Source organism: Daucus carota, chromosome 4 (assembly GCF_001625215.2).
Source record: "Daucus carota subsp. sativus chromosome 4, DH1 v3.0, whole genome shotgun sequence".
Lineage (NCBI taxonomy): Eukaryota > Viridiplantae > Streptophyta > Magnoliopsida > Apiales > Apiaceae > Daucus > Daucus carota.
In genome coordinates this window covers 25,164,059-25,186,513 of record NC_030384.2, presented here as the reverse complement: position 1 = coordinate 25,186,513, position 22,455 = coordinate 25,164,059, and the positions used below count along the sequence as shown (strand labels likewise).

The 22,455-nt window shown below is 33.3% G+C and overlaps 3 protein-coding genes and 1 long non-coding RNA gene across 4 annotated transcripts; 3 read left to right on the top strand and 1 right to left on the bottom strand.

Moving 5' to 3' along the window:
• Positions 1-2,120: 2,120 nt before the first annotated feature.
• LOC108219271 (isocitrate dehydrogenase [NAD] regulatory subunit 1, mitochondrial) lies at positions 2,121-7,506 on the top strand. The gene is made up of 4 exons (XM_064091710.1): positions 2,121-2,748; positions 5,073-5,312; positions 5,421-5,499; positions 6,799-7,506. Exons 1-4 carry the CDS (start codon positions 2,248-2,250, stop codon positions 7,071-7,073), a joined length of 1,095 nt encoding a protein of 364 aa, XP_063947780.1. The 5' UTR covers positions 2,121-2,247; the 3' UTR covers positions 7,074-7,506.
• A 1,857-nt stretch (positions 7,507-9,363) lies between these two features.
• On the bottom strand, positions 9,364-10,068 carry LOC108216855 (uncharacterized). Its single transcript, XR_001806151.2, has 2 exons — positions 9,913-10,068; positions 9,364-9,601 (listed from the first exon to the last, which is right to left on the bottom strand). It is a non-coding gene; the product is annotated as an uncharacterized LOC108216855 (long non-coding RNA).
• Positions 10,069-14,960: 4,892 nt separating this feature from the next.
• LOC108216854 (probable flavin-containing monooxygenase 1) lies at positions 14,961-17,165 on the top strand. Its single transcript, XM_017389709.2, has 5 exons — positions 14,961-15,505; positions 15,582-15,819; positions 15,909-16,084; positions 16,169-16,515; positions 16,626-17,165. The coding sequence occupies exons 1-5, from the start codon at positions 15,068-15,070 to the stop codon at positions 16,966-16,968; spliced, it is 1,542 nt and encodes a 513-aa protein (XP_017245198.1). The 5' UTR covers positions 14,961-15,067; the 3' UTR covers positions 16,969-17,165.
• A 2,448-nt stretch (positions 17,166-19,613) lies between these two features.
• Positions 19,614-21,880, top strand: LOC108217824 (probable flavin-containing monooxygenase 1). Its single transcript, XM_017390713.2, has 5 exons — positions 19,614-20,159; positions 20,233-20,470; positions 20,560-20,735; positions 20,836-21,182; positions 21,305-21,880. Exons 1-5 carry the CDS (start codon positions 19,686-19,688, stop codon positions 21,645-21,647), a joined length of 1,578 nt encoding a protein of 525 aa, XP_017246202.1. The 5' UTR covers positions 19,614-19,685; the 3' UTR covers positions 21,648-21,880.
• Positions 21,881-22,455: the final 575 nt, after the last annotated feature.

Below are 22,455 nucleotides of genomic sequence, written 5' to 3'. Positions count from 1 at the left end.
CCAATGATAGTTTTGAAATAGCAACAAACTATTTGAATATAGCTTTATTCACTCACCACATTTCTAAATGCACTATTTTGTCAACATTACCTTAAATATTGATTTTCCCACATGCATGCTTATGTGACAATTATAGCAACATCTATACTTGGTTCTATATTTAGCATCAAGTAGCATTTTGCTATTTTGCATCCATGTTTAGCACCCCATTGGAGTGAGGTTTTATGCTTGGGTGCTATATTATAGATATAGCAACGTTTTTAGCACCTCCATGGGACTTACTCTCACAAGAATCAATCAGTGAGTTGTGAGAACTTCTGCTGTAACCTATTCAGAGTTTGGACTTTAGTTGCATCTACTTGCATGTACCCTTTGTATAGAATGTTGTGGCTAAGCTGGCTTTAATATCAAGTGCTCTTGATGCTCTTTGCTAAATAAGTTTGGACTTTACAGTTTACAACTGTAGTCATTAAAAACATGAACTGAACCTACCAATGCATGACTTAAAATTACTCCATAGTGGACAATAGACATGGCCTAATTCATTTACTTTATTCTAATAACTTTGAAGTAGGTACATAATCCAAGTTTTCTGCACATGGTTTGCATTCCAATTGATTTGCATCAGATTTAGATGGTTGCATTCCTGATGCTGTTGGTACGAGTTTCTGTTATTTGTATCTAATATAACAACGAAGTAGATAGTATTAGGAAATTTGATGTCAATCTGTTGTGATGTGAAATTAAATGACATGCGGTTCTAAGTACTTCGACTTGTGCCATGTAAGATGTTCCCTAATGAAAATTTGATATCCATCTGTTGGTAATATTTGGACTTGGATGTAATGCTGTTATGCAAGTACTTTGTCTCATGCGATGTAATATATAACTTACTCGAGGGATCATCGAAGCAGATGCAAGCGAACCTCCACGCTTGAACAGTTGAACTAAAATTCTCATCACCTATTGAATTCTTGCACAGTTTCAGTTCAGATGAGAAGCTGAGAGGTTAACAGAATGGCAAGTGCTTAGTTAACAGATTTGTCTAAGCAACTGTCAAGTTGTTTCGCTCAGCTGTGTTCTTTCAAGTTACTATGTTAAAATTTAAAAAAAAATATTCTGAATTCGACTCACAACAGATTGTAGGCTGTTGTGTTAATAATTCTAGTCATACGAGTATCTGTTTGCAAGTAATCTGATGTACATATATAGTAGAGAGTGTATAATGATGATTTTCATCAAGGACTGTGGTTGTGGTCTTGTGGAAAAGCAAAGTATAGTGTTTCGAAGTTGATGTTTCATTTTCTGCACTCATCCTGTATAGATTTTTGTATACAGGAATGAAGTCTTTATTTTGAAAGATAACAAGGTTAGATTGCATAATCAATTAGCATGCAGTCACCATTTTCAATTCAGTGTGTTTTGCTGCACCGGACAGCAGGAGTCGAGAAATTGGATCCTTATTTGTGGTTGTGAGTTTGGGTTTTGGTGTTGTGGAAGTATCAGACCTTTGATCCCCCTCTAGTTGGTGGTGCATTTGTCGTAGTCATGTAATTCATCTCTAGCTAGCTCATGGGTGAACTACAGCTGGTCAAAAATCATAAAGGGTTCAAGTTTTAGTAGTTATCTATGGGCAAGTGGTTTGTTTTGGCTTCAGAGTTTTTGAAAAGCTATGCACACATTCATACTTTATTGCTTTCATCTTCTCAGCATCCTCTATAGTTCAACTATTATTATGTAATATTTCTTTTTTTTTTAATCTTATATCAGTTGTCACTACAGTATAGTTTTTTGAGTTGATTGAAGGCACAACAGTCATGTTTGGGAAACAATTAAACCTTGCATTTATATATATGGTTATTCAAGAATTAAATACCAAATAAAAATATCACAAGTTGTATATATAGATTTATCACTTTATTTTGCTGAAAAGTATTTTATTTACGAGTTTTCCCCGAATTTCCCGGCTGCCATAAAATTTAAAAAGTCATATCTGACTATTTAAGGTATTAAAATCAGTTAAAATGTATAAAAAAGTAACAAAAAAATTATTATAATATTTTGAATATAATAACTGAAACCAATATTTAAATATAATAATATTCCACAACCAGCTGCTCAATTATTCGCTTTATAATTTATACACAGAAGAGTCCTCCTGTATAAATAAACAACTCTAGTGGCGAGCTTTGATTTTTCTCTCTAGTTAATTTCAACTAAAAAACCCTAACAATTCCCACCAGATCCATGGCTTCACGACGAGCCCAACCGCTCCTCCGCCGCCTCTCCGCCCAGCTCACCCCGACCCGATCCGTCACCTACATGCCCCGACCCGGCGACGGCGCTCCCCGCACCGTCACCCTCATCCCCGGCGACGGGATCGGCCCTCTCGTCACCGGCGCCGTGGAGCAAGTCATGGACGCTATGCACGCCCCCGTCATCTTCGAGAAATTCGACTGCCACGGCGACATGAAGGTGGTCCCACCGCAAGTCATGGAGTCAATTAAGAGGAATAAGGTGTGTTTGAAAGGCGGCTTGATGACTCCCATGGGCGGCGGAGTCAGTTCGTTGAATTTGCAGTTGCGGAAAGAGCTTGATTTGTATGCTTCGCTTGTCAATTGTTTTAATTTGCCTGGCTTGCCTACGCGCCACGACAATGTGGATATCGTTGTTATTAGGGAGAACACCGAAGGCGAGTATGCGGGACTTGAACATGAAGTTGTTCCCGGTGTTGTCGAGAGCCTTAAGGTATCATCATCCTTTCCGTAAATTGCGTTAACTTTATATTCTTAGGTTATTCATTTTTGTTGGTTATATATGGACTTGATTGATATGATATGCTGTTGTACGTTGTAGATTGATGTCTAGTATATAACTAACATTGTCGTTTGTTGTCGTGTAATATGTAACTAACTTTGTCATCCTTTGCTGCGCCGGCTTTAATTTTATTGTTGGTTGTATTCTTAACATGAATCTGATATTGCTTGTGTGTTTGACGGGCAGTTTGATCAGCTAATTATCTTTCATTTTCACATTCTTACAAGATATTTTAGTTTTACCGAGCGTCTGATGTTTTTTAGTCTAAAGATCAAGGATTGCAAATGTGGTAGGGGTTTAGGTGAGGGTAGAAGCCGTATTGTTGTAGTCAGGGGCGGAGCCACTCATAGTGGCCGTGTGCAGTGGCCCACCCTGAACCTTTAAGAGCAAGTCCAATGCAAGATGCAAAATAGCTATAGCTATTGTTATAATTTAGCACCAAAAAGTGTTTTTTGTTGCTAAAATAGAACTTCAACTCCAATGCTAGATGCATTTTGCATCCAAATAATTCCAAAATTAAGTAACTTTAGTCCCTCTCTCCTAAACTTTGTTTAAAGTTCACCACTATATATACCAATTATAGTTAGTTGATGGTGTGGCATGGATGCATAAATGCATCCTTGGTTTCAAATTTAGAACTGAGGATGCATATATGCATATTTGCATCCAAGTATAGAACCCCATTGGAGTTGAGATTTTTAGCATTTGATTTCAAATTATAGAAATGGCACCACTTATAACATTGCATTGGACTTGCTCTAACAAGTACCTGGGTATATGTATGTGATCACTGTGTTGTTTCATTGGACATTTTTTAGAGCCAGCAAGAAATTACTTTGTTACCCTATTTTATCATGTAGTAGATAGAAATTTGTTCCTTACAAACAATATTTTATAAGTGGATTAAACGAAAAAGTTCTCATTTTTGCAATTACACATAATCCTCTTTTTGTATATATACAATACAACAATTTTTTTGTTTTTGTTTTTGTTTTAAAAGAATTATATATTAAAATGTACTTTGAATAAAAAGTACTAGATTTTTGTATTACAACTAAAATGTAAATTTTACAATCAGAATGAAGTAACTGTAATCAACTGCTAATTTATTAAGAAAAATATGTTTCTTTATATTGCACTGGATAAAATTGTATGATCTTAAAAAAGATTTATAACCAGTTATTTTATGAGATAACTTAAAAACAGTACATAAAATCACCTAAAATAAATTGGTACAAGGCCATGTACAGATGTCGTGACAAGATTTTTTTAGTTCAAATTTGGCCGACCCTAACTTGCCATCTTCCCTCTACTACTGATTGTAACATAACATAAAATATGATTTATTTATATAGAGGTCTGTTTAGTATCTGGCTATCTGCACTCTTCGGAATTTATAAGCTACGCGGGCATTTGTTGTCTTTTTCATTGAACTAACAGTTACTCCCTCCGTCCCCCTGAGTTGTATACGCCAGGGTGCGGCACATACTTTAATGCTTTTCTAAAGTATAGTTTTATAACTTATTTTTAAGATTTTTTTTTCTGAATAAAAATTTAAATATCAAATTTTTATTCAGGAAAAGAAAATATTAAAAATAAGTTATAGAACTATGTTTTTATAGGAACATTAAAGTGCGTGCCAAATAGTGAACATATAGAATTTAATGGGATGGAGGGAGTACCTATTTCTTCCTTCTCCTCATTAATACTTTTTAAGTTGTTTTTTTGGCTAAAAATATTATCGGTGTTGAATATGTTCTCATTCTTGAGCAATGGAAATTTAACAGAGAAACTTTCATAGTATGAATTTTTTGAATGTATAAATTTCTTGGAATACACCACGGTTCTTTTCTTTAATCCCTCAAGTCAGAAAGCTATTATTGCTTTAATGTACACAGCAATACAGCAGTGTAACACTTTAACTCTTGAAAAAAATCATTAATGGATGTGGCAGTGTTGTTTTATTATGGTTTACACGAAATCAGTAACATTGTTTTCATATAAGGACGTCGGTATGTTTTCATATTCTTTTTTTGGTATTTGGGAAAATTCGGATATAAAATATTTATCAGTTCCTGTTCCTTCTCAAGATTTTTCTTATTTGGGGTTTTTCTTCTGAATTTGAATGCCTTTCTTCAAGTTTGACCATGTCTTCTCACTTTCTAAGTTGTAAGAAGGATAAAGATTGTGAGAACTATATATATTTTCCAAGAGCTTGAAAGCATGTTCTATATCTCATTAAGCTAATATGCTAGGTGATAACAAAGTTCTGTTCGGAACGCATTGCAAAATATGCCTTTGAGTATGCTTACCTCAACAACAGAAGGATGGTGACAGCAGTGCACAAAGCAAACATCATGAAGCTTGCAGATGGTCTTTTCTTAGAATCCTGCCGAGAGGTTGCAAGCAAGTATCCAGGTATCAAGTACAATGAAATCATTGTTGACAACTGCTGCATGCAACTGGTTTCGAAACCCGAGCAATTTGATGTTATGGTATGTGATAGGAATAAAAACGTTTCTTACCATACCTTTCTATTTGATGTTACGACATTACGTATTTTTATAGCAGGCAGGTTAAGGAGGTTAATCTATGTTTTGTAGGTCACTCCTAATCTTTACGGTAATCTAGTGGCGAATACAGCTGCCGGTATAGCTGGGGGCACTGGTGTCATGCCTGGAGGTAACCACAGTTTACTAGCTGATTTACATTTCTGGTATAACTGTATAACTTCATTATATCTATCTGAAGTAAAGGCCTTGTATGATATTAGACCACAGGAGTGTAGAAGAATCAGCAATTTTTGACATATTGGTCCCCGCAGATTATTAAGAAAAGGAAATTGTATTATACAATTTAAAAAAATTAAATCCGGAACAACAGTAATTTAACTTCAGTAGAACCACTAGTGTTAAGGTTTTTCTAAAACAAGGAAAAAAGGAATTCAAATTTGTGTGGGTCCCCAGAAAAACAAATAAATTAATGGCAATAATTTCTCAACCAATATGATATAAGTAGTTATGCAAATATTAAAAGATTAACTCGATGTAAAGAACTACTCGAGATCAATATTTGAAAATAAACTCGAAATGTATACTTTAACTCAGCAACTCAGGGAACATTACTTGTGGTTTTTTAACATATCGCTGGACAAATCAAATTTTGAATCCGGAACGAAGAACATATCAGACAACTAAAACAGTAAAAGGATGAATTTGGCTGAATTAACTGCAAACCACGATCCACCTCATTTTCACTTTTCAGATTTTAAGGTAGATGAGTAGATGATTGATGAATGCATAGATCTACAAACCCTAGACAGACATCTTACGTGATGTACTGATGTTGAATTATGAAGTGATTATGATAATAAACATAAGATGGGAGGTTGCTAAACCTTCAAGCTAACTTTGTCTGCGGATTGTTTATTATCACTGCAGTCTGTTTTTACCTTCTTTTAAAGAAGTGGATAAATTATTTTGAAATAATGGAGTATTGCATCTATATATACTCCTTATCAGAGAATCCCAAAGCTAACTGTGAAACTACTCCCAGTAACAGCTTCTTAAAACTAATCTTCTACCATTATCAGATGGAAGAAACCTGTTTGACATATTTTACTACAGTTCTAAAAAGATTCTTAATAATCTACTTGCCTTATTTTATTAAAGCCCGTGATTTATAAAAATTAATTGTTAGATATATTAGCTTAAAAAAAATACTAATTAATGTTTCATGAATGTTCTGTTTACTTGCGCATCATCAGTGATTTTTCTTCTTTTACTTTTGAACCAAAGATATCATGCTTTGGTGGGCCAATCTAATCAGATTTACTGGTTGAACACACCACTATATGTGCATGCGTTTAATGATGAGGTTTTTGAGCAAGCAAACTTGTTAAAACCCTTAAATATTTAGTATTTCAGCTCATACATTACTTGCTTTAAAATTCTTGACTGAGACTGCCTCTTGATCGCAAAGGTAATGTGGGGGCTGATCATGCTATATTTGAGCAAGGCGCATCAGCAGGAAACGTTGGAAAAACTGAGTTGGTAGAGCAAAAGAAAGCAAATCCAGTGGCTTTGCTTCTATCCTCGGCCATGATGTTGAGACATTTGCAGTTTCCTTCATTTGCTGATCGACTGGAGACTGCAGTGGAGAGTGTAATTTTAGAGGGAAAATACAGGACGAAAGATCTAGGAGGGAGCAGCACCACACAAGAAGTTGTTGATGCTGTTATAGCAAAGCTGGACTGAAGTTTGAAACATCTCCTAATTATCGACATATCGTAAATGATGTCATTTTAATGGCTTTTTTTCCTATATATATTCATTTTCTTTCATATACAACATCTCAGAACAGAGAAGAGTTTTTGCAGGAAAACATCGAAGTTGTATTGAAATATCAAGGTTTTGAATAATTACGGGCTTCAATTGAAATTGTACAAGACTAATTTGAATACGTGTGCACCAGCTCTAACAATTTAGCTGGATCAGTTGTAGCGATGATGAGAATACTACGCTTGAGTTTATTCAATTACCTCTCAAGGTACATAGAAACATCATTCCCTTATTTTGTGATTGGGGATGCAAGTGCTTTGCACCTTAAAATTGTTGCATGTTCGGATAGGTATTGTTATAATGTTATGTCAACAATTTGGTCAGAATGTACAATTTTTTTACTTTGTTATGTCCCATAACTTTGATCTCTCTTTAGTACTGTTTTATAATGATAGTCTTTTATATATGGGATTTTCATACTAAGAGCAACTCCAAGGGGCTCTCTAAACAAGCTCCTAAGTCTAAATTTTAGGAGCAAATCAAAATTTAGTGCTCCAATGGGCTCCTAGATGCTCTTTAAAAATTTAGGAGCCTACTCTCTCTCCTTTCTTTTAAAGAGCATCTAGTAGCTCTTAACTCAATATTATATTAATTTCCTTTCAATCTTCTCTCTCTTTTAGTTAACCTTTTTTTCTAATTTATATAAAATAAATATAAAATATGAATAAGGAGCCAAGTATAGAGAGTAGCATTGGAGTTCTCACGTTTTCCGGTGTATTAACTTACTAGGAGTCACATTTTATATTATTGTTTAAGGAATGATTTAGGAGCACCGTTGGAGATGCTCTAACAATCATTTTTTAGTTAGGTTATAGGATTTTTATTAGTTTCAATATTATTAATAACAATAAAATGTACGTATAAAAACCTTTATACTGCGTATTTGAGAAAGACCTTTTATATATTTATATATATATCTTGTAGTATAGTATACTTTTTTTATTTTACAGTATATTTTTTATATGATTGATATTATTATAAAAGTTAATTGCAAAACACATCTTTTGAGCTTCAGTTGGTTATATTTTAATAGGGATAATTAATTTATACGTCCTTGAACTTTGGTCCATTTTTGATTCGCATCCTTGAACTAAGTTTGTCAATTTATGCATTCTCAAACTTTGTAAATTTCCAATTCAGGTCCCTCCGTCAGTTTTTGACTAACAGAAGTTAGTAATTAGGGTTTTGAATTTGGGGGTTTTCGACTCGTTAATGGATTGTTGAAATTGATGGTATGGGAAGTTTCGGGAGGTCAAACCGAAGAGATTCATGTAGGTTTCAATGGCGGAGGATTGCCGGAATGATGGCCGGAATCAATGGCCATTTTCCGGCCGGCGGAGACATTGCCACCATTCCGGCAATCCTCCATCATTGAAACCTACATTAATCTGTTCGGTTTGATCTCCCGAAACTTCCCATACCATCAATTTCATCAATCCATGAACGAATCGAAAACCCTCAAATTAAATACCCTAATTGACTAACTTCCGTTAGTCAAAAACTGACGGAAGGACCTTAATTGGAAATTTACAAAGTTTGAGGATGCATAAATTGACAAACTTAGTTCAAGGATGCGAATCAAAAATGGACCAAAGTTCAAGGACGTATAAATTAATTATCCCTATTTTAATATCTAAATTTTAAACAATTGCGGAATTAATCAAAATATGATGTTATAAAATGAAAATTAAAAGGATGAAATAAATATAAAAATTAATCAAAATATGATGTTATAAATTTTTAAATCCATTTTATCCTTTTAATTTAATATATTAATAGGTTAAAATAGATGAAAACAGGTCAAGATTCAACATATACATATGATGCTAAAATATATTCTAAAATATATTCTAAAATGAAGTATTGTTTTATTCAAAATTTAGATAATAAATATAAGAGGTATTAGCAAATCGCACCCCCTAAGTTTCGTTCAAAAACGATATTGTACCCATACTTTCGGAAATTCAACTCGCACCCCTTAACTTTATGTTCCAAAAACGAGTTGCACCCCTTCCGTTAAATCATTGCAGCTGCCGTTAAAGTCCCGTTAAAGTGACATGTATAACACTTTAATAGCTAATCTGAATCGCATAGTTCTAACTGTGCATGTTAAAAACAGTGTTTTTACTGTAAGAAATATAATTCAATAGTATACTAAAAACTATCACTGATCGTACTTCTAAAATAAGGTTAAACAAGTCACAAATTATTAATATGCAAAAAAAGTTGACCAGATCCTTAAACATTATGCCTAAGGAGTATCATTTGCTAAGACAAATCATCAGTTCAAGGCAACATGTAAGTAATAAAAGAAGAGTTCTCAATCACCACATTTGTAGGCAGGCCTACAACTATTACTACTAGACAATGACTATCTGCAGCAACCGCGATTAAATATGGAAAGAAGAGCTTTCACTATTTGTGACACATTAAATGAAGAGTATCTGCATAGGATGTAATAATCCAATATCAATAACAGAAAAACAATTAACTTCAACTCAACTGAATAATATTTCAAATACAAAAACAAATAAGATATCACAAAGATTAACAATGACCAGTCAAACCTAATTCACAAAAACATATATATGCATGTTGTTTATCAAACCCTAATTTCAAAATCAAAATCTGGAGCACAACCATTAATAAACAAGATCGAGGCTAGCAATGAGTATTAAAACAAAGCACACTAACATTGATATATTAATCTACACAAAAACAACATATATAGACATGGCGGATTAAAGAGACATACCACTGTAATCAGGATGTTCGGAATCACCATATTCCCAACCATCGCCTCTTAAGCGACCTCTCACCATCGCGATATCAACAGCTCGAGCGGGAGTTTTAGGGTTCTTCACTGATGACGAAAGAGTGGAAAGAGGAGTGTGTAGAGACAAGTGCAAAACTCAAGCTGTACAGACAAGTGTAAAGCGTGTGAAAAGACCAATTTGCCCTCGTTTTTTTAACGTTAACGTTTGTTTTTGTGACTAGTTAACGGAAGGGGTGCAACTCGTTTTTGAAACATAAAGTTAAGGGGTGCGAGTTGAGTTTCCGAAAGTATGGGTACAATATCATTTTTGAACGAAACTTAGGGGGTGCGATTTGCTAATACCTCTTGAAATATAATTGACTCTAAAATATCTAATATTAATTATTGTTCAATTATCCAAAATTTAGATAATAAATATAATTGACCATAACTAAAACGATGTATTTTACTGACCGACTCTTCTTCCACTATAATCGTGAATTAAATACACTACTGAGTACCGGCATTTGGATTCAGTTAACTTATTGCATTCCCTCCTGCCAACCAGAAATAAATGTATTGATCGGTATCACTATGCATGACTTGCAGCATTCAAAGAAATTAGCTATTTTTTTCGTGAATTATAACTTTGAGAAATACAAATACTAAAAGAATTAGTATCCCGCTTTCATTTGTTATTTATAGGTAATGACTAATAATTCCTCATATAAATTTTAATAATAAAATATTCACTTTCCACTTTCTTACACTCTCTCCCCGTTTTCATATTATTTCCTTACTAATAGGATTTGAATTTAATATTATAATAATATTAGAGTACATAAAAAGGGATAGTTATTGGAATTATAATTTAATACAATATAGTACTAATTTGCTAGAAATCAAATTATTTATAATATATTTTAAAAATATAAGAGGTTTCTTAGATACACTACTGTGTTGTGTACTGGTATTTGGATTCAATCAGCCTTATTCACTTACTAGCTTATAACCCGTGCAATGCACGGGCGGTTAACATATTTGTTATTTTATTATATATATTTTAAAGTTATCTAATTTTATTGTAAAAGTAAAATTATGATAGAATAACGTGGTTTAATAAATGTTTTATTTAACAGTTGGATAAATTCTTCATAGTTAAGTCCGTCAAATGGTTAATTGAAAATTAGGTCGAACATATATATTTTAATGAGAATGTTAAAATATTTTCTTTTACATGTTATAATTTAAGGTGGCCTATAAACTCAGATATAAACTAACCAATCAACCTTTGATATTTCGTTATTAATAATTAATAATATGGTATAAAACATACGCATGAAACCAAATACCTCCCCATCATACTAACCTAAATTTAATGTTTTAGTTTAATTGATAATAAAAAATATACTATAGCATGTTATAAATTCAAAAGCTCCGTGGGTCGAATACCAAACGATTCACCAAACTCAACTAACTGACCAACCAAGTGAATTTTTATTTTCGGCTTTAATAGTGTAATAATATATAGTATATGATAGATTTGTAATATTTCTTTTAATATGAGATCATTAGAGTATTTAAAAATAATTTTATTAATGTATTTTGATTGAATAATATCACATGTTATTTATTAATAATTATATATAATGATATTATATTTTTATATATATGGCGCCCGTGTTAATTGTAAAAACTCGGTTTTTTTAGGTAGAAAATCTAAAAAAGATAAAGCGTTTTGATTAAAAAGACAATTACTATGTTGCTCGATATTATTTTAGAAGATTGAGTTTTTTTATCTAAAAAATATATAAAAGATAATTTATTTTAGTTAAAAAGAATAATTGGTTATATATATAGATAGACCCGTACTTCGGCCCAAGTACCGACCGCCCGACCAATATAATAATACTCCCTCTATTTTTTATTATTTGACTTTTAGACTTTTGGCACACATCTTTACGTATAAATATGTCGCCCATGTCCGTATTAATTGTAAAAGATTAATTTTTTAGTTGGAAAATTTATAAAAAGATAATATATTTTAGTTAAAAAAGTAATTACCATGTTTCTCAATGTTATTTTAGAAGATTGAGTTTTTTAGTCAAAAATATAAAAAAGTAATATATTTCAATTAAAAGGATTATCTGGTTATATAGATAGGCCCGTACTATGGCCCAAATTAAAAAGAATAATTGGTTGTATAGATAGACCCAGAATAATTGGTTATATAGATAGGCTCGTATTTTGACCCAAGTACTGACCTACCAAACTTTTAATGTTTCGGCTTTAAAAGGATTATTAATCGGTTATATAGATAGGCCCGTACTTTGGCCCAAATTAAAAAGAATAATTATTTATATAAATAGGCCAAGAATAATTGGTCATAAAGATAGGCCCGTATTTTGGCCCAAGTACCGACCGACCAAACTTTTAATGTTTCGGTTTTAATAGTACTAGCCTTTAACCCGTGCGAAGCACGGGCGGGTATATAATTCGTAATTTATTATTTATAATTTAAATTTTAACATCATTTTATTAGTATTTTAGTATTAATGGATTGAATTTTAATTGAATTATATTATTCAACTGACTATATTTTTTTCCGATTACTTAAAAATGGACAAACCCTAATATATATATATATATATATATATTAGGATTTTATTACATTTAATCCGAATTTAGTATACGTAGATTTAAAAATAAAAAAATCAGAAAATTCTAATCTTTTCCAAATGTAGCCGATCGTGTAATACCTTTGAAAGATTCAGTAATCTGATAATCGAATTTCAACATAATTTTGTAATCTTGATTTTTTTGACAACAATAACTTCTAAGATTAGAGTTAGAAAGAGTTATGTAATGGTTATATGAAATAGAACACGTTAAAGTTAAAAAGAGTTATATGAATGTTCTTGTTAAAAAAAAGATACTCAAAATTGTATATTTATAATTTTATTTATAATATCATTATAATTTTTTTAATGAAATATTATATGATAATGTATTATTATGAGTGTTTTTAGTATTTGAAACTATTTATAAAACTAATAGACTCCACATTTAATTGTAGACTTGTAGTACCAAAAGGAGAGTACCAAACCAAAAAATATAACTAAAACCTAGGACTACAAATTATACCCATGTTGGCTTATTATAGTATAGTATAGATAGTATAGATTGCATTTGCTCCTACCAACCGGAAATAAATGTGTCAAAACATTTGACGGAGTCCTGGCTCGTATTAAAGTTTATCTGCCTGTTTGTCATATTTTAGTGATTTTTAAAATTTGATTTATGAAATTATATAAGATCATTCTAAAAATAATTTATAATCATTCTCAAAAAAGAAGAAGATAATTTATAATAAATTTGCTATTATTTTAACAATTTTAATACTAACAAATTATATATATATATAATATTATTCACATATATAAATTAATAATTATTGTTTATCTATAAGTAATTTTTGATTTATAAATAATAAATAATTTTCTAAAATAAAATCCTTATAGTTTGACTGATTCCTCTTCTTATTAAAGTACATGGCACCGTTTGAGTTAGTTTAAAATAAGTGTTTCTTGCTTAAAAGGTAAAAGTTATTTTTATAATTTTTTAAAATTATAAAAATACTATCAAAATTTAAAAATATTTAAATGTTTTCCAAAAATTTGTTTGGTGCCTCTCTACATCCGGCCATGCTCTCCTGCCTGAGTTATTACTTGATTACATCTTCAAACCATAAAACACTATTAACTGACTTGTATATAAATGTGGGGCTCGGTGGAGCTTATTCATAAACTTTCAACAAGTTTATAATCCCTCCGTCGTTCTTGTTACATTTCTAATTTTATTTTATTGGTGATTCTTGTTACATTTCTAATTTTATTGGTTAAATTGACTAACTTTAGGTCAAAAATTATAAATCATTCTTTCATTATTTTGAAAAACTGAAAATTATATCTTAAAATAGATTAAAAGTTATTTTCGGTGACATATTTTTTTTATTTTCTCAATTTATTAAATGTTAATAAATTTCAGTCAAATTATGCTCAATTTGACCAACACAAAACCAAAGGTGACAATTAAAAACGGAAAGAGTACATTGGATACTAGTATTACATACATGTATTATTTTTCTAAATTTTAAAATTGCTACAATTACTGTTTGAATTATTGGAGTACTTGTAAATATATTTTTGGACATTTTGAACAAGTAATTGTTAACTTAGATTAGTAATAATATAGGACTCGCGCGTGTATATTTATGTGTGTTTTTTTTTCATAAATTAAAACTAGACATATGTTTGTATCATTAAAAAAGTTTTCTTTTTGACACATCTATCACTATTCTCATGTCCTCATAGTAATTTTAGTTTAAAGTAATTCATACATAATATAACTTAAAATTATAGAGATTACATAAAAAAATTCAACTTCTGATTGTTTATAATTTAATCAATCTCATGATTTTGATTATATTTGAACAATATCAAGACACATGTAATAACAATGAAAGATGGCGTCAAATCTCACAAAATGGAGAAGTAATGCCTAGAATAACAAGTCTGAAAAAAATGGCCCCAAATACTAGTTATTAACGTTAGATAATCTAGCGTTTTCAATTTGGAAAGAAAATGCTACATCGTATAGCGTTTTATTGTTTTAACTCCTACAAAATGCAACATGATGTAGCGTTCGGTTGTTTAACCCTAGCAAAACGATACATAAACCAGCGTTATGTTCTTTTAATCTAACAGAACGCTACTTAAACTAGCGTTATGTTCATTTAACCCCAACAGAACGCTAGACGATGTAGCGTTTTGAATGAATTATCCATAACGCTATATGATGCGGCGTTAATAAATAATATTTGGGACCATTTTTTCGGATTGTGATATTCATAATATTAATAATGGATATAAATGAGGCCAACACTAAATAAGATTTCACAATATTTATTATCAAATTAAAATAAAATATATATTTTATTTATATAACTCGAAACAATAATAAGATATTAGGGTAGCCCCACACAAGTGGACTGGCTTACAACTTGAGAGTATGACCCATTCTTATTATTAACTACAATGGATCAACCAATGCCATATATGTACAGGTATGTTTGCAGTCCTTAACTCATCTTATAATGGAAACACAGGTTGCCATCATTGGTGCTGGCATTAGCGGCCTGGCTGCCTGCAAGCATTGCAAGTCCAAGGGTCTGAATCCTATCGTCTTCGAGTCTGAGGCAAGTGTTGGCGGTGTCTGGAGGAAGACCATTGGGATAACCAGGCTCCAGACTCCTAAAAAGATTTATCAGTTCTCTGATTTTCCTTGGCCACCTTCAGTAACAGATGAATTCCCTCCCCAGTCCCAGGTGATCCAGTATCTTCAGTCCTACGCTCAACATTTTGATTTGTTGCAGCACATCCGCTTTGGATGTCAGGTTGTGAGCCTCAGGTATGATGGTCCATCAGATGAAGAAATGCGAGCATGGTCACTCTGGGGTGGCAAAGGGGATCCTTTCGACACTAAAGGGAAATGGCATGTCACCGTGCAGGATCAGAACACGCTTTCAACTAAGGTACGAAGATTTAAAGTCTGCAGCACTAGTTTTACGTTTACTCTCTGTTACAGCTCTAACTGATACCTCAATACAGGTTTACTCTGTGAGCTTTGTGATTCTTTGTTTTGGAAAATACAACGGCCTTCCAGACATTCCTGAGTTCCCGAAAGATAAGGGACCTGAGGTTTTTCAAGGAAAGGTGATGCACTCTGCAGATTACTCAGCCATGGATAGCACAGACGCAGCTAATCTGGTCAGAGGGAAAAGAGTTGCTGTTGTGGGGTTTCGGAAATCAGCAGTGGACATTGCACTGGAATGTTCAACTGTAAATGGTCAGTGCCACATTAAAACTACTACATACAATCTAAGTAATGATAGTTTTTATCCTAGTTAGTTATTTCATCTGTGGTTTGCCTCTCAGGGCCGGAACATCCATGTACAGTGGTGTACAGGACTGGACATTGGGGCATCCCCTCTGTCCTTCCGATGGGAATTTCTATACCCTTTCCATACGGTACCCGCTTCTCAGAGCTGATGGTTCATAAGCCTGATGAAAGTTTTGCACTCTCTCTGCTAGCATCAATTCTCACCCCATTGGTAAGAACAAACTTGAGAAAGATCTCGAATTTATGAAAGAAAATAACTACCCTTATATACTAACCTATGTTTACTGTGTAACAGAGTTGGGGAATTTCTAAATCTATTGAAATATACATAAGTTCCTATTTCCGTCTGGGAAAATTTGGGACGGTTCCAAAACACAGACTCTCGAAAGAAATCATGTCTTGCCACAGTGTCAAGTTGTCGGAGGAGTTCTATGACATGGTTGAGAAGGGGAGCATAAAACTGAAGAAGTCCAAGGCATTCTGTTTTAGCAAGAAAGGCATCTTGTTTGATAGTGAGGTTGAATCAGCAGATGTGGATTTAGTCATACTGGCTACTGGCTTCAAGTATTTCGAAAAGCTGAAGGACATTTTTGTGTCTTCAACATTCCAGAGCGACATAACCACAGCACCTGGGCTTTACAGGTGAGCTGTTCCAATGATCATAAACAAAAATTATTTGTGAAGCTCTATAACTATTTTTAAAACAGAAAACATGGAATTAGTAACAATTGATATTCTCAATATGTAAACAGGAACTGCATTCACCCTCGAGTCCCACAACTAGCTATAATTGGATTTTCAGAGAGTATTTCAAATCTACACAACGCTGAGATGAACTGCCTATGGCTGTCAGAACTTCTTGATGGCACATTCAATCTACCAAGCATCAAAGAGATGGATGATGACATAGCAAAATGGGATAAATACATGAAGGAATACTCTGGTGAATACCACTACAAAAGGTGCATTGCAGGATTACAGATATGGTTCAATGATCAATTGTGCAAAGACATTGGCTGGTTTCCTAAAAGGAAAAAGGGATTTATGGCAGAACTATTTGAACCTTATGGCCCGACGGATTATGTCCAATCCTAAATAATACAAACCCTGTCTATTATATGCTAGCTTTGATCTGTATTGAAGTTTTAATATTGAGTGTGTGCACACAGTGTTGTAATAATTCTGATCTGAAGGAGTCCCCCCACCCCCTTCCCCCTCAGAAGATGTATATTTGATCTGCAGCAAGTTTGGCGATTTATACATAGATGAACAACGTCTTTAAAGATCAATTGAGCAAACTTTATGACCAAACACTACTATGTTAGCAGTTCACAATTTAATCTGCTTCTGAATTATCCATCAAAAATAAAAGTAAAATATAACGTGGCAAGGAAAAACAAGAAACCAATGTTCAGAAAGAAGATGTGTCAACAAGGATGTCCACAGCTTTTTGTAACATAGTTTTGTAAATACAGCAGTTGCAAGTAAATTACCAAGACTATCATACAAATTTTCAAAATGAATCACGTTTTATACTTGACCACAAGGATTACCTCTTTTTCGCTAATATGTCCTAAATATGTGTCCCAACTGTCAGACATGGTTTTTGTATGCACAGATAAAATTCACAGTAAGGCAAAAAACAAATAAATATAAGCCACCCCAAAAGGCCATGGTTCTGCTGAGAGTATAGACTTAAAGACAGACAATGTTAATATTGGCGCCAAACTGATCATATATTAGCAAGAGAAGTTACTTGGGAAAGTAAGCAAACCAATAATAATCTGCAGGATGGTGATTTTGATGGTAAGATTGACAAACCTGAATATAGTCAGGCCTTCCAGAGTCTTCGTGCAAAAAACGTCATGGACCAAAAATTGATGATAATTTAACAGAACACGGAACAAACAATATTCCATAGTTACACTAAGATATATTACTTCTACTGCGAGAAGCACGAGATACTAGTACAGCTTCTTTTTCATTCTGCTAGCTGAATTCAAAGAGAATACTTATGTGAAGCATTGATTGCTAAGCCAAGAACTTTATTAATCATATCATGAATGGAACTGACTGAAACTACCAAGTTTGACAAGCCTCTGGATTGATTTTAATGATGTCATATATATATATATATATTCATTACTCTCTTGTGTACAGCATATCAGAAGAGAGAACAGTTTCAATAGAAACATTTCAATTGAGTTGGGATATTAAGGTTCTAAATAAGTTTCGACTATCAAAGTAATACAAGACTAATTTAAATGCATTTACATCTGCTGTAACAAAATCTGTATCAGATGCAGCAGTGATGAGAATGATCCACATGAATTTATTTAATTACCAGCGCTTCGGTAAGTAGAAACCTCATCAGTTGCTTTGTAACTGGGGATTCAAGTCCTGCAGTTTGCTTCGCAACCTAGCAGATGATTGCTTTTGTATGTTATTATTGTTTTGAAAGATGCAACATAATATTCCGTTTGTTACATGTTCAAAGATGCTTACATATGTCTCGTGATGTTAACAGTTTGCCTAGTCTATTATCATTTAACTCGGTTCCACCATTACCAACTGTTGAGTTCAGTACTATCAAGTATTATCTAAGGATGTCCTGGAGTTCTTAAGCATTATCTATCGAAGACGTGTCTCATGTTCATTCGTAACCAAAAACTAAGTATTGCTTTGTTAGACAACCTACAGATACATAATTCAAACACAACATAGCCTACAGATATATAATTACCTCTAGATTCCTGATTAGTTATGACATAATAACATCTGATTATATTAAACAAATGTCATGTGCATGGAGATTTACAAAATTAAAAAGCTCAAATACCAATAGATATGAAACCCAAAGACCATAGATTTGGCATCCACTGCCTACTGCAGCCAACATGCAGTAGAATATGTGGTTCCACATATTCATGAATTATAAGAAACGACAAAAAATACCAAACCCTATAAATCATCAAGATAATACCGAATTATGTAGAAAAAAATACAGACCACTTTTCGTTTCTGTCAAGAAATTTCAGAAATGCTTGATGGATCATGCCATGTTGAAATATAAGGACAAGGACAAAGACAGGAGACATAATAGAAGTGAAGACCAAGAAAATGTTGTGTAAATGATCTACAAACATCTTAGAATAATGGGAGCAGTTAAAGAAGGATCGTCACAGACAGCTACTAACATTTCTTTTTGTTGTATTCAACTACTGTGATGTAGATATAAGCTTATTATAGTCTCACCCTCACCCTCAAGGTCTCACCTTGCCGCCCGCTGAGAACATGTGTATGTATAATATATTACTTGTTTTACATTATATGATATGCATTTTGAACTTTCCAAGAATCTGATACACACTGTGGCCTCACTAATATGTTATTTACCTGCTACAAAACAAAGAACAAAAACCCTGCCCAGAGTACCTAACCAAAATTTGTAATTCAACAGAAGGACCTAGAAAATTAATCTGACAATAAGCAAAAAAATGTTGAAATATAGTTGCTATTAAAATAATTTTATTAAAAAAAAGTGGTTGATAAATGACTTTGTATAAAAAGATTGAAATAATGCTGAAATTTACATAATCTTCTTAAAGGTGCATCATAATATATTTAGATATATCAGAAATGTAAGGTATCTGTCAATAACTTTGGGGGGCATCATAAAATATATTAAAAAAATCCAGTATGGATTATACTGGATATTGTAGTATCTTAAAATGTATTATTACAAAAGGATAGTGTGTATGTGTATATAAATGTTTGCAGTTCTCCTCTCCTGGCCATTACAAAATTTTTGAATGCTTACAAAGCTTAAGCATTCTAAATCATCTATAATGGAGAGGCAGGTTGCCATCATTGGAGCTGGCATTAGTGGCCTAGCCGCGTGTAGGTATTGCAAGGCAAAGGGTCTCAATCCAATCGTGTTCGAGTCTGAGAGCAGTGTTGGTGGCGTCTGGAGGAAGACCATCAGGACTACCAAGCTTCAGACTCCTAAACACTTTTATCAGTTTTCTGATTTCCCTTGGCCAGCTTCAGTAACAGAGGACTTCCCTGCACAATCCCAGGTGTTCGAATATCTTCAATCCTATGCCTCTCATTTTGATTTGTTACGACACATCCGCTTTAGAAGTCAAGTTGTCAGCATCAGGTATGATGGTCCACCTGATGCAGAAATGCAAGCATGGTCACTCTGGGGTGGCACAAACGATCATTCCAACACTAAAGGGAAATGGCATGTAACGGTGAAGGATCAGCAGGCACTCTTAACTGAGGTAAAATTTTAAAAATTTTCATCAATAGATCTACCCTTACTCTGTTCATAGTTCTAATGATAGCTGAATACAGGTTTACCAAGTCAGCTTTGTGATTCTTTGTTTTGGAAAATTTAGCAACCTCCCCAACATTCCAGAGTTTCCAAACGATAAGGGTCCGGAGGTGTTTCATGGCAAGGTAATACACTCTGCAGAGTATGCATCCATGGATCACACAGCTGCAGCCAATTTGATCAGGGATAAAAAAGTTGCTGTCGTAGGGTTTCAGAAGTCAGCATTGGACATTGCAATGGAATGTTCAAGTGTAAATGGTCAGTAGTACCAGCACATTAGAGCTACTACATATATACTAGTTAATCAGTTCTTTTCCTAGTTATTTTATCTGTCGTTTGACTCACAGGGCCAGAGCATCCATGTACAGTGGTGTATAGGACTAAACATTGGGGCATTCCTTATTTCCTACCATTTGGAATTCCTTTACTATATCCATACCTTAATCGCTTCTCAGAGTTGATGGTTCATAAGCCTGGTGAAAGTTTAGCACTCTCTCTCCTAGTGTCAATTCTCACCCCTTTGGTAAGAGGAGATTTTAGGAAGATGTTAGAGTAAAATTTATATACTATATAATTAGTGCATCTCAAAACTGATATAGTAGCCTGATTTTATTATATGACAGAGGTGGGGAATCTCTAAATACATAGAAAGATACATGACTTCCAAGTTCGGCCTGGCCAAGTTTGATATGGTTCCAGAACATAGTTTCTTAAAGGAAATCAATTCTTGCAGCATTGCCATATTGCCTGAGGATTTCTACAACAGGGTTGAGAAGGGGGGCATAAAACTTAAGATGTCCCAGGCATTTTGTTTCAGCGAGAAAGGCATCTTGTTTGATGATGAAGTCGAATCAGAAGATGTAGATATGGTCATACTAGCTACTGGCTTTAAGTATTTTGAAAAGCTAAAGGATATTTTTGTGTCCCCAACATTCCAATCCCACATAGCCAATGCATCTGGGCTTTACAGGTGAGCTTCTAGGGTCACATGAAGAAAGATTTCTCATGAAGCTTCTACTTTTTAATTATTACTAATTGTACTATGCAAAACATGGTACTGAAATTTATTGATATTTTCCCTCTTCTTCTCAGGAACTGCCTTCACCCCCGAGTTCCACAACTAGCTGTAATCGGATTTTCAGAAAGTATTTCGAATCTACACACCTCTGAAATGAGCTGTAGATGGCTAGCAGAACTTCTTGATGGCACATTCAGTCTACCAAGCATTAAAGAGATGGAGGACGATGTTAAAGAATGGGATAAATACATGAAAAAATACTGTGGCAGTTACTCTACCAAATGGTGCATTGGAGGCTTAAAGATATGGTACAACGACCAATTGTGCAAAGACATGGGATGGATTTCTAAAAGAAAAGGGGGATTTTTTGCTGAACTATTTGAACCTTACAGCCCGCTGGATTATATTCGACCCTGACTTACACAAACCCATTCTATTATATAATTGTTTGCACTGCTATGTAGTGAATCATACAATTTACCAATGTTGCAATTATATGATTCAAAGCAGTCCCCATCTTAGAAAAATATATATATATATGATGTTTAGCAGGCTTGGCAATTTAGACAAAATTGAACACATTGCTACACAAAGCTCTGTTCAGCCACGTTATTACTTATCGTATTTACAACTGAATTTTAAACTGTCAATGATTATAGGATGCGCGAAAATAAAATGAGATTGGTAAAGCAAGAAAAATTCAAGAATGTACTTGTCTAGAAAAGTAATTAGTGTCAACTAACATAAACTTACAACTTAATAGAGTTTTGTAGCAGCATGTAGGTTCCTACAGTCAAATTCACATCTATTTCCATATCAACTGGACAGCTGATATAAATTAAATGATTGTGAAAAGACTAGAAAAGACTTGATACATTACACATGATCATAATGACTGCATATTATTCTGAGTATGTTTATTTTGGTTCGGCTTCGAATTGATCATGTAATAGCAGAACATATAATTTCAAGTAAGTACGATTATCACACCTTTAATAAGTTGTAGGGTGCTGATTCTGATGGCGTATTTCATAAACCTCGCTAAACTCATATCTAGCATTTGCATGCAGAAACCACCATGCACCATCTTTGATAATAATCTGAAAACATATAGCAAAATTTTCCAAGAATCACAGTAATATATAATTACTCCCACAAGGAAAATAGATGAGTTAACTAATACAGATGTCATGAAGCTGAACTAAAATGAATATACCATGAGATA

Excerpts from the sequence above, each read along its gene's own strand:
- LOC108216854 (XM_017389709.2), top strand. The coding sequence starts at position 15,068 with ATGGAAACACAGGTTGCCATCATTGGTGCTGGCATTAGCGGCCTGGCT. Across the intron at positions 16,085-16,168 it reads CATCAATTCTCACCCCATTG|AGTTGGGGAATTTCTAAATC; the intron begins GTAAGAACAAAC and ends ACTGTGTAACAG. Across the intron at positions 16,516-16,625 it reads ACAGCACCTGGGCTTTACAG|GAACTGCATTCACCCTCGAG; the intron begins GTGAGCTGTTCC and ends ATATGTAAACAG.
- LOC108217824 (XM_017390713.2), top strand. The coding sequence starts at position 19,686 with ATGCTTACAAAGCTTAAGCATTCTAAATCATCTATAATGGAGAGGCAG. Across the intron at positions 20,160-20,232 it reads AGCAGGCACTCTTAACTGAG|GTTTACCAAGTCAGCTTTGT; the intron begins GTAAAATTTTAA and ends AGCTGAATACAG. Across the intron at positions 20,471-20,559 it reads GGAATGTTCAAGTGTAAATG|GGCCAGAGCATCCATGTACA; the intron begins GTCAGTAGTACC and ends TTTGACTCACAG.
- LOC108219271 (XM_064091710.1), top strand. The coding sequence starts at position 2,248 with ATGGCTTCACGACGAGCCCAACCGCTCCTCCGCCGCCTCTCCGCCCAG. Across the intron at positions 2,749-5,072 it reads GTGTTGTCGAGAGCCTTAAG|GTGATAACAAAGTTCTGTTC; the intron begins GTATCATCATCC and ends CTAATATGCTAG. Across the intron at positions 5,313-5,420 it reads CCGAGCAATTTGATGTTATG|GTCACTCCTAATCTTTACGG; the intron begins GTATGTGATAGG and ends TATGTTTTGTAG.